At 47.4% G+C, this 16,058-nt stretch overlaps 1 protein-coding gene across 1 annotated transcript in view; it reads right to left on the reverse strand.

The window, feature by feature from the left end:
- LRFN2 (leucine rich repeat and fibronectin type III domain containing 2) overlaps nt 1-14,341 on the reverse strand; it is a gene marked incomplete at its 3' end in the record, with an annotated part of 36,233 nt that extends 21,892 nt beyond the window's left edge. Inside the window, exon 1 of the mRNA XM_081247038.1 lies at nt 12,927-14,341. Within this exon, the coding sequence (XP_081103164.1) occupies nt 12,927-14,326 (1,400 nt within the window). The 5' untranslated portion in view covers nt 14,327-14,341. The remainder of the gene's footprint in view (nt 1-12,926) is intronic.
- Between the last annotated feature and the right edge of the window lie 1,717 nt (nt 14,342-16,058).

Raw genomic sequence — 16,058 nt, forward strand, 5'->3', positions numbered from 1 at the left:
AACAGGAGAAATCTTGAAGTCAGGACAGAGCACTGGCTACAAACTCCAGCTCCACCACCTCCAAGGTGGGGGACCTTGTAAGTCATGTCACCTCCCTATGGCTCAGAGTCTTCAACTGTCAAATGGCAATATCATACCTCACAGGGTTAATGTACCACATAAGAGAATAAATTACACAGCACATCTTTAAAACCATACCTAGAATGTAGTAAGGGCTCAGTAAATATAGCTATTGTGTGTGACACTCAAGGCCACCCTCTGTCTGCCCTCTTCCATCCTCTGAACAAACGTCTTATTATTTCCCTAGACCAGAGGGTCTCAAAGAGTGGCCCCTAGATGGACAGCTCAGCATCACTGCGAGAATGCATTAGAACTGCAGATTCTCCGACCCCACTCCAGACCAAATGAGTCACAAGCTCAGGGGGGCTGGGCCCTGTGTCAGTGTGCTAACAAGCCTGCCAGGTGATTCTGATGCGTGCTCAAGTCTGAGAACCACTGCACTAGAGACAGCCTTTTCACCAGGTAAGCCAGGTGTGGTAGATTGAGCTGTTGGACCTGTTTCTTCACTTCTCTTTAATAAGATAAAACCTCCACAGCCTTGCCGTGGCCTGACAGTGGGTGATATGCATGCCCTGCTTGGCCTTGTAACTTGCTTTGGTCCATGGGATTTAGCAGATGTAATGCCAGCAGAGGCTTGACATTTGCTTCTTCACCTGCCCACTTGCATTTCTGCTATCACCATGAGAAGGACATACTCTGGATGGCCACTACACCCTACCTGGGCTCCAAAACAAGATACACAGAGAAGATCTAAACCAGACCCAGAGCCTGCAGCCCAGCCCAGCTGAGACCAGGTGAACTCCGACCAACCTGCAGACCCACAAGTAAGAAGATTCAATAGGTTGTATATCACGTAGATTTTGAACTTGTTTGTCACACAGCATTATTGTGGTGACACTGACTAATATACTGGGGCTCTCAGGGGTCCTTGACCAGGCCTGATCGTTCCTGTCTCGGCCTCTTTATTGCTTCCACCTAAAACAGCTAACCCCTCCCCTCTTCCTTCCAAATCCCACCTACTCCCCAGGACGCAGCTTATACCTCACTCCACCTGCCCCATCCAGCCACAGAATACACCCCTCCCAACCCAGGCATGTGAATGCACTTCCATCAGCCCATGAAAAAGCTCAAGTGGATCAAGTTCACCCAGCAAATTCATTTACATGTTCACCTTTTAGGTGGCTAATTACTAAACTGAAATGCCCCTTAACTTAGTATCATCACTAACTAATTTTCTGGTTAGAAGGTTAAGTGTCTTATAGTTCCGTGTGATGTTTAGTTTCTGAACAAGTACCTTCCTGACGATGCAAGAGCAGTTAGTTCCCACATCTGGACCAGTACTCCCACCCACAGCATCAGCCCTGCAGCCACAGCACAAGTGGGAGCCCATCTTTGGAGCCCACCCCAGCGAGAAATAGCTCTCCTTTGTAAATAGTTAATGAGCTTGTTCATGCGTGTTGCATGTCTCCGTGGCCCTGCTTTCACCTTGGGCTGGCATATCACAGTCTGTGGTTTTGTGTGATTCTGCTGGCTCACCAGCCCCCACCACCTCTGAGGCTCTGAAGGTGACGGGCGTTAATCTGACTTCATGTTTGGAACCCTTCTGTCACCTACGGGGTGCCCACTCTCGTCACACACACACATGCCAGACCACAGGCCTAATTGGCAAGGACTCAGACATCCCTCTCGGCTTCTCTCTCTGTCTCAGTGTCTCTAGAGATGAGCAAAGAGCACTCACAGAGTGGCAGAAAATCAGCCCAGATCACCTTCCCTCCCAGGCTGGCCTCAGCTAAACTACACACTGGCTACTGGCTCCCGGGATCTTGTGGGCAGGTGCCAAGAGACGTGGATGACACGGACGCTTTCGCCCATGTGGCTCTGTGGCGCCTGCACTCCTGCCCAACATCCGTCCTCTTCTTCTAACTCCCCTGCAGAGCCCTGATTTTATTTGGGAAAGCAACATGCCTGAAAAAATGACCAGCTTTCTCAGGCTCTGACGTGGTCTGAGGAAATACAATGAGATGGAGCAGGAGTCATTGGGTGGGGCTTCTGGGGGACTCTTTAAAGGGGCTGACTCATCCAGAAGGTTGGTACCTGTCTTAGTTGGGCTTTCCCGGGAGCAGACTCTAAGATGAAGATTTGAGTGCCAGTAGTTCATTTGGGAGGTGGGCCCAGGATTCTCTGGAATGGGGAAGAAAGGCCAAACAGGCTATTTCACTAAGCAACTTACCCTTGTGAGCAATCTGGGCTCAGTCCTACTGGGACCCTCTGGGAGACAGCACAGAACATGTCTCAGCTGTCCTTCTTCTTTCCCCCTGGGGGAGGAAGCTGGGGTGTTAATCCTCCAACTCCCTCTGGCATAGGGTGGGGCTGCTCCTGGGGACGTCAACTCTCCTGCACTTCAGCTGCCCTCCCTGTGGGCTGGGCACACCTGAGGAAGTCCCAGAGGGAAGGGTCAGTGAGCCACATGTTAAAGACTGCAACTGACCTAAGAAGGAGCTTCAGTCCCTGAGGTCCATGGAACTCCCATGCCAGCCCTGAGCTATATCCCTCTGGAATTCCATTCCATGACAGAAACAAACCCCCAATTTTGTCAAACCACTACAGTCAGATCTTTGCTACGAGAAGCACTTCACACTATCTGAAGATGCTCTTCACGTCTTACATCTTTTATCATTTCACAACATCCTTGTGAGTTATTATCATCCCCATTCTGCAGATGAGAAGCCTGAGGCTCAGAGAAGGAAAGGGAGGGGGATAAGAGACCACGTCTGGAGCCCTGGATTCGATCCTCCTGGTATTAATCACTAAGCCTCAGCTGAGGGGTAAGAAAAATGACTCCAGCAACTAAAATGCACAAGATGCTTTTGTTCCCTAAATGTTTCACATACTTTATCTCTTTGGAGATAACCCCATTTGAAGGGGTTTGTATTTCAGTGTTATAGATGAAGCAAAGTCTCAGAGTGGTGAGATGACCAGGGCAAGGTACAGCTGGGTGGGAACCCAGGTCTCCTGACTTCTTCCCTCACCAGAAGTTCAGAGACCAAACCCCAGCCGTGGGATTTACAGCAGCTCTGCCCACCAGTACTGCCTATTCCCTAGGCACAACAGCCCAATGATGAACACACATCAGAGTCACCAGGAGAGCTTTAACAACACGGATGCCTGGGCCCCACCCCAAGCTGACTCAAGATCCCCTGGAGAGAGGATACAGCTCCTGGGAAACCTCAGGCTCCAGGTCAGAATGCCTGGGTTTCACACTTCGCCCACCCACAGTTCTCCTGGAGCTGTTACAAGGCTGAAAGGAGCTGGCTGCTGTGAACATGTTTGGGGGAAATTCTAGTTGTCAGATGAGTGTTTGTGTTTGGTGTCATTCTGATGGCTGCCACCACCAGCATGATCCCCAAGTCCCAGACACTCCTCAAGCCTAACCCCTCCCTCTGTAAACCTTCTTTGGTAATTTCCTGGTGAGAAATAAGTAATATCCCCCCCCCACCCCCAAACCAACCAAATGTATATAAAATTAACAAGGGGCTGCTTCTCTGGTTCTCACTTACTAGAGGGGAAAAGCCACATTCCAAAAGAAAGGTAGACTGGATGCACAATTCTACTCCCTTTACTCCTGCTAATTATTTCTCCCTTCGAAGATGTCTTCAGACAGAACTTTTTGAGAATAAAGAGTGAATGACAAGTAGAGAATTTAGTCACTTCTGAACAGATGCCCTGAAGGTTTTTGAATCTGAGTGGAGTCATCTTCTTGTGCAGAGCAGGAGGGGAGGATGATAAAGTGGTGATATGATTTGAGATGCTCTTGGAAGGCACCCCTGAAAAATTTCTCTCCTATGCACAAACTTGCTGTGGGTTTTGAAATTCCACCATTAGAGATTCACTCCTTTGGGTCCTTCAGAGTTTCCAATTGAACTGTGAAGATTTCTGAAAGGGGTGACACCTTACCCTTTGATCTCTTAAAACTCTATCAGATTGTTTTCCCAGTTTACAGTTCTCTTAGAGTAAGGTTTTGAAGAATGGAGCCACAAGAAGAAGCCTGGAGAACAGGGACAAAAAGAGGGGGCTAAGAAAGGAAAGTGGACAGGCTCCTAATAACAATAAGTAATGACATGTATCCTGTACTTCACAGTTGACCATGAAAGATGCACTTTCAAATAGGTGATCTCATTCAGTTCATGCCACTGTCTATATAACTTATGCAGAAAGGAATCTCTGTTCCCATTTTACAGACAAGAAAACAGAGACTGACAGTGATGCAGTGTTTTGCCCATGATCCCAAGACTAGTAAATGGTAGAGTTAGGGTGCAAACTCAGGTTCTAGAAGTGCTAGCTGCCTCTTTGTCTTCTGTATATTACTGGCAGTGTATTGTGCCTAGTTTTAGAAAACTACATTTCCCAGCCTCCCTTGCAGACATGTGTGGCCAAAAGAGATATAAGCAGAAGTTATTGGGTAGAGCTTCAGAGAATCTCTTCCCCTTTGCCCTCTGGCCCTTCAGCTTTTTATCTTTCCTGCTGTATAGAAAGGAGATGTGAAAGCTAGAGTGCCGGCAGCCATTTTGCACCATGAGGGAAACTTAAGGACAGAAACTGTGTGCTGAGGATGGCAGATCAGAGAGGTAGGAGCTGGGCCCTTGGTGGCCATACTTCCCAGAAACCCAGGCTAAACTCTCTTCCACTGGACTTCTCTTACACAAGAGACATAAACCCTTATGAACTTAAATCTCATTAGGTTAAGTTTTCTATTCATCCTAATTGCCTTAGAAATGTGGGGAAAGCAACTAAAGCTGGCAGAGAAAATCTCAGCAGACTCCCAGTGGGTTACCCCATCCTTCTGAGGAAAAGAAGTTATAGTTGGTGCCCCCCAGCCCAAGTCTCCAGCCTTAAGGAAAACTCCTTGAGATATCTGTGAGATGTGCCCCACAGCATGGTACCTGGCATTGGATGTAGGACACCACATTTCTAGTTTTTGCTTTGTGGAACCTTGGGAAATCCGCTCAATTCATTAAAGACTTAGTTTCACCATCTATAAAATGGGTATAATATTTGTCCTGTCCATCTCCGCTTGTGGATGTCAGATTTCAATTGTCAAGCAATGTAAAAGAAATTTAGAAAAATGTAAAACCCAAGGCAGGCTGATCTGGCTCTGACCAGGGAGTTGATGGGGATCTTTCTACCCCATCCACCCCAATTTCCTCCTTTATACCTTTTTTTCCTCCGCCTGTCGGGGTTCAATCCATTGTTTCAGGAGAAGCTGAGATGTCAATGAAGCAGCTGAGTCAAGGAAACTTCCCCCTGCATAGGTGTCAGATTTTGCATATGGCATGACCCTTCCTTTAGGGAGCACCTGTCCCTAGCAGTTTCTCCCCATATCCACAAGATCCCAGGTTCATCAGTAAATTTCCCTCCACCCCAAGGTGGAGAGGGCTACATTTTCATGGGGTAGGGGGGACAAACTGAGGTGTTGATTCATAAGATCCTGATGGGGTAGAAACTGGCTGAATCTGCCATTTTATTCTTTCCCCAGATGGGAAACAGAGCAACAGTGAAAAAACAATGCCCCAACCCCAGCCCTGCAAAACTATGTGGGGTGGTTCAGTCTCCCCCAGGGTGGGGAGTATGTCTGACAATCATGGAAGGATATGGCATGGAAAGGGGGGTCTGAAGGTAATTAGGGGTCGGGGCATGGAATGGTCACTATCTTCTACCACCTTCAGGTCTCTTGCCTCATAACCCCTCACTTTTTCTACACGGAGATGATGACAGCAGAATAAGCTGCACAAAGACAAGGTTGCATCCTGGCTAATTCCACCCTGTGCTATAGAAGTATGTTGGCTGTTCCCCTGGCCCTCCTGGGGACTGTTCCAACATCATGCCTGGAGGCAAGTGTTTGTGAATGTCATTTGGGCTGCTAATGACATGCAGGGCACTTAACTTACCACGTCACACGGGGGATGAAGCAGAGCTGGGATGGGCTTCTGCTTTCTCATGCGCAAGGGGAGGCCCCCTTCTTTCTGACTCCCCTCTCGCCATCCTTCCTCTTCCCTTCAATGACTCCTCCCCACCCCCCTGACACTGCCCCCATTAATGCCAGCCACATCCTGAAAGGGAAGGCCCTGGGGCAGACAGATGGGGGAGCTGGCCCTCCCCAGTCCCACGGGAAACAGACCAGGCCTCACTTGTGGACTGTACGTGTCCAGCATGACCCAGGGCTGCCGGCAGGGCTCAGCCGTATGTACTCAGGGAAGGCAAATGGCTTGGGAAGTCAGCAAAAACCATTAGATAATTAGGGAGCTAATTATCTGATTAAAAAAAATAAAAGCAAGACACTATTTCATAGTCAAATTCAGATCCTGAGTTATCCATGGCTTGGAATGAGCCATGCCTCTGCTCCCCCTTCCTGGTATATAGAATAGAACCTGATGCTTCAGACACAGCTCACAGCCCCCAGGGCTTCTGTAGGCCCACGGTGTGGGTCAATGGTGACCTGTCAATGACGTGTCCAATCTGGCTGGACAACTGAGTCTCCACCAAGGTCCCTGTCTGTGGCCTCAGGCCCAGGGCTTAAACCCCTGTGAGACAGGGCACCCTAACCCTGGGAGGCAAGATGCCATGTGGCCCCAACTGGCAAAAGCAGGTGGATTTAGCAAGTGTGGTAACCATATTGTCTTGATCGTGGGATAATAAGAAAACAGAGCCATAGACCATCAGGGTGGGCTCACTTAAGTTAAGTGTTACAGTTAGGCTGACCACTCGGCATCCCTGGCATGGAGTTAGCTGGGTTCTGCTTGAACTGTTCTGGTATGGGCAGCTCACTACCTTATGGCAGCCCTTGTTTATTCTGCTGTTGGGCAGCTCTGATGTTCATTTCCATTCTGTTCAGTTCACCAGGTGTTGACTCAATAGCTGTTGTGGGCCAGGACTTACTAGGAGCTGGGGATACAGAGATGAGTAGGTATGAATAGCACATGCTAGAGAGGAAGAAAGACACAAGCCAAATCATTTTGCAGCCAGATGGAGAGCAATGAGAGAGGTAGATACAGACGCTGCTACTGGAATTTTTTTATTGTAATGGGTCCGTGCCTGCTTTCGCGCGCGCGTGCGCGCGCGCGCGTGTGTGTGTGTGTGTGTGTGTTCCTCTCTCCTACTCATACATTCTTTGAATAAATTAAGGGATATATGACTCCTTTCCCAAATCCTGTCATCTCCAAGGTAACCTCTGCCCATCTCACAAGATTCTAGAATCCCATTCTCATCAACAGATCTCTGGATATATTGCCATTGGTAAAGAAAATTTCTTGAGACTCTGTCATCCTATATTAAACATGTTACAGCTCCACTCCAACCAGCTTGAATGATTCAGTGATTAAAATCGTAACCTCCCATGATCTGAGCACTTCACCTCTGTTAATACAACCCAAAATTACAGGAGTCTTTTGGCAGCTCCATCACTTTGCGGCTATGATGTCCTTGAGATCAGCTAGAACTCTGAGCCGATGCCACACAAAATTCCAGTCAAGCCAGATGTGCCTCACCTTGAACTCATGCAGTTGAGTTTTTGAACCGAAAGAGAATACATATTTTCTGTTTCATTATCCATGTCAATAAGAAAACATACTGAGCAGTACAGAATGGGGGCAGGTATGGGCACAAGGCAGAGGCTTTCTCCCATGCTCACATCAATTTGTTAAACAACCTGATTACTTGACCAGTTACAAGTCCACTTCACCAGTTCACACATCTCCATTTTGGCCCAAACACAGGGTGAGATTTTTGTCAAGTGTCCTTTACAATTGTGATGCGCTCTGTTTACGGCAGTGAGTCACAGCTATGGAAACTCCTAGGATGTTTTCCAATAGCATCTATCACCCCAGAGGTTCTGGCCTACTTCCCCCTTGGAGATGCACAGGGGTGGGGGTCTCGTGGAGAATCCTGTGTCAGGAGGGATGTCACTGAGGAGGGCTGCCCTCGTGAATGACAAGGAGGCAGATTAAGAGAACTACTGGGTCACAAACTAGTGAATATAACAAAAAAGAAACAGACTCACAGATATAGAGAACAAACTAGTGGTTACCAGTGGGTGGGAGGGGCAAGAGTGGGGTAGGAGATTAAGAAGCACAAACCATTATGCTTAAAACAAATAAGCTACAATGATATATTGTACAACACAGGGAATATAGCCAGTATTTTGTAGAAACTATAAATGGAATATAACCTTTAAAAATTGTGAATCACTATGTTGTACACCTGTAAATTATGTAATATTGTATATCAACTATACTTCAATTACAAAAAAAAGAAAGAAATACTGGGGCATAGTGTCCCCTGAAGACAGCTGAATACTTGGGCAGGATTTGTCCCCTGGGAACCCATGCTGGGTCCTGGCAATCAGCATTCTTTGCCAAGGGCTTATAGCCATCTGTTGAGCAATTCTGCCCAGCCTAGCATCCTATGCCTTATGGGGTCTAGTCTTCAAAAGGAGACTCTCCACCCTTTTCCCATCTTGGGCACTTCTCTTTCTGTCCATGCTGTCTCAGGCCTACCCCCATGGGCTTGGGAAACTCAGCTAGTGTCCTCTAGTCCTGGGATGTGACCCTTGGGGTATGTGTGATGTGTCTCTGTTGGCCTTGGTTTCCTCCTTGAGTATTGGTCTTGCCTTTCCCATGTTGCCTGGATTCCAGTTCTGTCTCTGCTACTTTCCATGTAACACCTTGGGCAAGTTTCTTATATGGGAAGTGGAATAACAGTAGTTCTCCCCTCCTGGGGTTTTGAGGAAACTCAATGAGTTAGTACACATAGAGCCCTCAGAATAGTGCCCGCTTCAAGTAAGCTCTCAGCAGAGATGTGTACCATTATCGCTGGCCCTGTTCTTGCCCGGGAAGGTGGAGGCCAATTGGAAACTGTGCAGCTTTCCCTGTGGCTCTTGTCTAGTCTTCCTGCAGCCTCCCTCCCAACCAGCACATTTGTCCTTCCTGCTATGAACATGGATTAAAAGCCCTGCCCTCTGTACAGTGTGTGTTCCTCTTTAATATTCATCTTTGGATAGAAGCCTTTCTGCCCCTCTTTTGTACACATCCCTCTTGAAGGCCAAGCATGTCACAGAGCTACGGTGCAGCCCACTGGTGTCTCTTCTTTCTTATGGGGACAGTTTGCTTTCTAAAAATCCACTGTATCCTTCTTGGAGTCTCCCATTTGTCCTAACAGCCAGCTTCACTGTTAGGGTGAGGGCAGCACAGCCATGGTGGCTAAGTCTAGGCACTGAAACCAGAGGCCTGTGTTCAGATCAGTCCTGCCTCTCTCTGGCTGCACAACCTTGGGAGAGTTTTAATTCTTTTGGTCTTTTATATTTCTTGGTATGTCCAGGAGATTTAAATGAGATATTTACTTCTTGGAAAGCTACATTGAAACCCACAGTAAGCTGGCAAGAATGTTGTCTGGTGATTGCTGTTACTATTATCTGGCTACAGACTCACGCTGTCCTTTTTCTCTAAATTTTGGAAATCCAACTTCTTAAAGACTGACTTGCACATCTAACCATACTCTTCCCGTTGCTCGCCCAGGATGGCAGACAAGATAAGGGTCTCAACTCTCACCATTACTGTTACTACCACCATCACTGTTGCTAATAACAATAATAATAATAATTCGTATTCCTTGAACGCTTACTATTACGTGCCTGCACTGTTTGGAGAGCTTTCCACGCTGCTTCTCTTCTAATCTTCAAGACCACAATAAGGGGAAATCTGCATTGTTATCTGCATTTTTTCCCTAAGATTTCTGATGTTTCCATTTACTTCATTTTATTGCACGTTGCTTTATTGCACTTTGCAAATAATGTTTTTTACAAATTGAAGATTTGGGGCAACGCTGCATTGAGGAATTCTATAGGGGATATTTTTCTAACAGCATTTGCTCACTTCATATCTCTGTGTCACATTTTGGTAATTCTCGCAAAATTTCAAACATTTTCATTATTATTATATTTGTTATGGTGTCTGTGATCAGTGATCTCTGACATTACTACTAGGACCCACTGAAGGCTCAGATGATGGTTAGCATATTTTAGCAATAAAGTATTTTTTAATTAAAGTTTGTACTTTTTTTTAGACATAATGCTGTTATACACAATAGACTACACTATAGTGTAAGCATAACTTTTATATGCACTGGGAAACCAAAAAAATTCATGCGGCTCGCTTAATTGCAATATTCACTTTATTGCCGTGGTCTGGAACCCAACCCAAGATATCTCTGAGGTGTACCTATATTTCTATCTATAAAGCTAGTGTCTCCAGGATCTCAACCACCAAATAAAAGCATTTTGAATTCAGCTTTGAGTATTCAGAAGTATACCTCCGACCCCTCCCGTGGCCCTCGGAGGGTTTCTGAGACCCCCAGGGAGGGGTGCCATCTTGGCAACTTTGGCTTGCTGCCACCTTGATGCCAGTACCTCCCCCTCACAAATTGCATGTCCCTTCATCCTGCGCTTTTGCAAGCCTCAGAGCTGGTAGCTTTTTGCCTTTACACTTTATATCAAAGTCAAAACCATATAATAAATTCACAAGTGAAGAAATATACTTATTTTCAAAAGGTCAACCTCACAAGTTATCAAAGAAATGCAAATTAAAGCAAGGTCCATTTTTCACCTATGAGATTGGCAAAAATGAAAGTAATTATATATTCTATAATTGGAAAGGGTGCGGTCAAATGGGCACTGTCACCTTCCACTGGTGAGAGGATAAATAAATGTTTATATGCAACGTATAAAGGTTATAATTTACCCGTGAAACCAGTGATTCAACACTTAAGAAAATATGCTAAGGAAATCACTGAAGTTGCACAAATGTATTTATGTACAAAGATACATACATTGCTGCATTACTTTTTTGTCTTTGTTGCATTACTTTTAATATTGAAAAATGGAAACAACCTAAATGTCCAACAATAGAAGACTGATTAAATAAATTACGGTATAGCCAAATGAAAAGTACTTTAATACCATGAGATCTAAGCAAGCTACAATGTTGAGTGGAAAGAATTAAGAAACAAAAGGACACACTAGATTGATCATAAGTATTGTTTTGAACTGAAATAAAACTTAGAGGCCAAATGCTCCTGGTTAATTTTGAGTGGTGGGATTATAGGTCATTTTTTTCTCTCTCTTTATCATTTCGTCTATGTTCCAAATTTTCTACAAAGACTATTACTTTTATAAGTAGGAAAAATATATATGCAGATTGTTTAATTTCATATATATATGAATACATAACATATATTGTTTAATTTCATATATATATATATATATATATATATATATGACATGCATATACTTCAGTTAAGTTCTAATGCTGTTTTCTCTACATCCTGAGAATGAAGCTGCTCTCCAGACAAGCCACACATATGACGCCAGGTAAGGGAAGTTCCTTGGCTCCTGCAGCTTCCATGGTGCACCCACCCTCCATCTCATGGACTCCATTTGGTGAATAAATGCCTTCCTTTCCCCACACCTTCCCATCCAGAGACCGATTCATCAACTGAGAAAGTCAGAGCTGGAAGAAACCTCATTGACAGATCAAGGTTCTTGACCTCTCTTGTACCATGGATGCTTCAGCTGTCTGGCGAAGTATATGGGATCCCCTCTCAGAATAATCATTTTAAATGCGTACAATAAAACACAGGATTTCAAAAGAAACCATGCATTCCTTGAGCTGTAAGATTCTAGGCCATGTCTGTCATGTTTAACACAAGCTGAGGCTGGCCAAGAAGGAAACACACCTGTGGTCAGCCCCCGACCCTTTGGCCTGGAACATCATCTGTGGGCGCCTCCCTCCCTCCAAAAAACGTAGGCAACTCTGTTGCAGCTTTTCAGTCTTAATCTCCCTTTCTACCAGCCTAGGAAATGGCCCTTGGATTATCACAGAAGGAGACGAACATCAATGTCTCCATTTCCAGATGAGGAGACTGACACCCAGAGTGGTCAGGACAGGTGGGCAGGATGACCCCACCTCTAATATTCAGTAGGCTCACATGACCTGCTCTGGTTAATCAGAGCTCATCCAGGGCTTCTGCAGGACCAACTGGGACATGGATGATCTTCTCCTTCTAGGGCTGCCCAGAGGAAAGAGGTTGTCTGAGGGTGAAGCCAAACCAGAAGAAAAATGAAACCTAGGGAAGCTAAGAAACTGAGAATGCAGGATGTTTGTGAGGCCTTTGATCTACCCTGAGGCAGGTAGGTCCCTGAGTTTTCAATTACATGAGCCAACACATTACCTCTCCCTTTTTCTTTTTTTCAGCCAGTTTGAGTTGAGTTCAATTACCTGCTGACCAAGTCAGGTGCAGATTATCCCCATTTTACGGATGAGGACAACTGAGGCAGGGCAAGAGAATTAAATGACTAGCAAGTGGCAGAGTGATGATCTGAATTTTACACCTCCTGACCTTAACCGTGACTGCCTACAAGTCCAGGTGAAGGTCAGATTCATCCCTCCTTGAAGGAGTCAGATTCTTCGGCCAAGAGTTCCGCTCATTGTTATTGTGTGCCCTCCATCTGAGGCTCAAAACAGAAAGTTCTCAGGCTCTCAGCCACGAGACCACCTACCACAGTCACGGCCCTGGGAGGTAGGGTCCTCCGACATACACATCTCTTCGGGCTGCCCGTGTGGGGTCCCCTCTTCTTAAACTTGTAGGTAATGTTCATTCTACTTCCTCTCACCTGCACAAATGGCGCAGTTTGTCCCCAGAATCCCACAAAGACACCTCTGGGGAGGTGGGGCATAGGTGGGAACAGCTCAAAACCCTCCCCATCATTTCCTCCTGGCCCAGCCAGACACCTCCCCGTGTTGCCGCAGTCCCGGGCTCACCTGTAAATCAGTACCTCATCGTCGGAGCAGTTGTACTGCAGCTGGTACATCTTCACCCGGGGGGCGGACTTGCTGACCGACCACTTGACCAGGGCTGAGGTGGTGGTCACATCGGACACCAGCACAGCCCGTTCCGGGGGGCTTTTGGGAGGCTCCCCGGCCCCACTACCTCCACCTCCCCGGCTGGTCTTGCTGGAGCCAGTGATGTCCGAGAGGCGGGACTTGGGGGACGCCGTGCGGCTGGTGCTATTGCTGAGGTGTGGCAGCTGGACAATGGAGACCTCCACTGTGGCCGTGGCCTCCCCGGCGGCGTTGGCAGCGATGCAGGTGAAGGCGCCGCTGTCCTGAGACGTGGTAATGAGGATGTCCAGGGTGCCGTTGTCATACACGGCAGTCCTGGAGGAGTTCGCCACCAGGCGGTCATCGGGGGCCACCCAGTGGATGAGGGGGCTGGGGTCCCCGATGGCCTTGCACTTGAGTGTGGCCGCCTGGCCCTCCAGGACCAGCAGCTTGTGCGTGTGCTGGGTGATGAGAGGCGGTTCGCACACAAACTCCTCTTCGCGCACGTGCCAGAAGTAGCGGCCCTTGAGGCCCCCCGGGGAGCCACACGTCTCCTGGTCATCGTCCCGCTCGAGCCTCCGCAGCCAGAGAAGCTCGCAGTTACAGTGCAGTGGGTTTCCCCCAAAACTAAAGGACAGGGGTGGAGCGAAGGGTGTGGCCGTCAGGGCAGAGGCCTGGGAGTGGGCGAAGATGGGGTCCGGGGGCAGCTTCTGCAGCCGGTTGGAGGTGAGGTCCAGGCGGGCCAGTTTCTGCAGGTCAGAGAAGGTGCCCTCGGTGATGTGGTCCAGCAGGTTGTGGTCCAGGCTCAGCTGGTGCAGGTTGACCATGCGCCTCACGGAGCCCCAGGGCAGGCCGTGGAGGTTGTTGTAGGAGAGGTCCAGATCCTCCAGCGTCAGCAGGAAGTCCTCGAAGGCCTCGTCTGCGATGCCTCCCAGCTGGTTGTTGTTCACGATGAGATGCTGCAGGTTGACCAGGCCCCGCAGGGTGTCCTCCCCGAGGCTGGGCAGCCGGTTGCTGTCGAGGTGCAGGGAGCGCAGGCTCTCGAGGTCCAGGAAGGAGAAGGGCTGGATGTGGCTGATGGTGTTCCTGGACAATGTCAGGTCCACCAGCCCTGTCATGTTGGCGAAGTCCTGGCGGCCGATGTGGATGATAAAGTTGCCGCCCAGACGCAGCTCCACCGTCCGCCGGTCGATGTCAGGGGGTACGAAGAGCAGCCCCTTGGAGGGGCACAGGGTCCCCAGTGACTCAGACAGGTTCTGGCAGACACAGTACTTGGGGCAGGCGTCGACCACGGCAAACGCCATGACAAACGCCAGCAGGCCACCAAGCAGGGTCTCCATGGTCTGGTCACTCAGGCCGTGGCGCCTGGAAGGGAGGGACACAAGGTCAGGATCAGGAGGCGACTTCCTAAAGCCCTGGCCCAGAGCTTCCTCCCTCACACCCATCCCCTGCCTTGGGGAGCAGCAGAGTAGCAGCTGCTCACACGGGTGTAATCTCTTCAACCAGTCCCTCCAATACAATTCTACTTTTTCCTTTCTCCTTAGCTCTTATCACCTTGGAACAGACTATTTAATTACTTATTAATTATGTTTATGGAATATTTTCTATCTCCCTCACTAGAATGTCAGTTCCACGAGGGCAGGTACTTTTGTCTATTTTGTTAATTGCTATAACCTGCACATCTAGCACAGTGCCTGGAACATAGTAGATGCTCAGTAAATATTTGTTGGATGGATGCATGGATGGATAATTCCATACCAGTGGTTCATTGAATAATCATTGGATTTGAAAAGTGTTTTATGGCTGTATTTTGAAGCGGTTTTGCCCTCTTAATTGGATTAGGCTCAGCATGAAATCAAATTGGACCAGCATTCCCTAAGAATAAGAACATGGACAAGGAGAGAGCTGTCCCTGGGAGATGCCAGGGTTAGTGGGGAACTGGCTTTGGGTAAGTTCTTCACCATGGAGCATCCACATAGTGGGTGAATCTCTGGGAGTTCAGGGAGGTGAAGAAGGGGGTGGGATGGGAAGCCAAGGCATGGACTTCTTCTGAGCACTTAGTATGTGCTGGGTCCCCTGCCCGGACCTTCATATACATCACCTCATCTGGGCTTCAGGAACACCCTTCACGGGGAAGGGCTTATCTGTGTATATAGATGAGGACTTGTCCATGGCCTAAGAGCCTCCTTCAGGTCCTTAAGCAAAAGTCACCTTCTCACCAAGGCCCTACCCTCTGTGCACATCCCTCTTCCTTGCTCTGCGTTTTCTCCTTGGAATTGATCACTAAGTTACTGTACGTTTCACCTACGTGTCTTGTTATTGTTTGTCTTCTGCACTGGCAAAAAAGCCCCAAACGGTTGGGGCTTGTTTTTATTCACCACTGAATAAAAGGCCTATAGCACTGCCTGTCGCATAGTAGGTGCTTTTGTGAGAATGACTATCCAGGGAAGGAAGGAACAGGGCTTTGGATCAGGTCTTTGAATCTCCAGATCTTACAGTTTCATCATTATTCCATGTGGCTCTATTTATGTAGTACTAAGAACATCAACTGAGTTGGACTTTTGGAAAATCATTGCACACTGGCTGTGTAGCATCACGCAGACCAACAGCTCTCGATTTGCCTTCTAGGAGTGCTAATTAGGGTTCTGCAAGGAAGGCTCCTAAGGCCACTGAAATGGGAAGCACAGCCCACTCTTGCTCACCCTTGCAAAAGCTCTCTCTGCACTAGCAAGTTCGTAGAAGTGTTGAGAAATTCTGTGGCGGTAAAGAAATTTGAATTAATGTTTAATTCTGCATTGCTCCTTTTTTTAAGCGAAATACACTCCTATTTTTTGGCATAACAACTATTAATGCCTTGAGGAAGTAGAGCTCTATTGCTCCCAGTTTAAGGAGCAGAGATGCAGACAAAACAACTAGCTGATAAAAAAAAAGATACATCGTAAATTTAAAAACCTATTCCAATCAGATATGACTTTATTGTGAAGATTTGAGTTCCATCATTGTGTCTCTTTAAGGGTAAATTTCCCACCGTTTCAGGGTGAGATTTACTCTGTATTTAATCTGTAGTGAGTG

Source organism: Mesoplodon bidens (genome assembly GCF_964165515.1).
Source record: "Mesoplodon bidens genome assembly, chromosome: 10".
Classification (NCBI taxonomy): Eukaryota; Metazoa; Chordata; class Mammalia; order Artiodactyla; family Ziphiidae; genus Mesoplodon; species Mesoplodon bidens.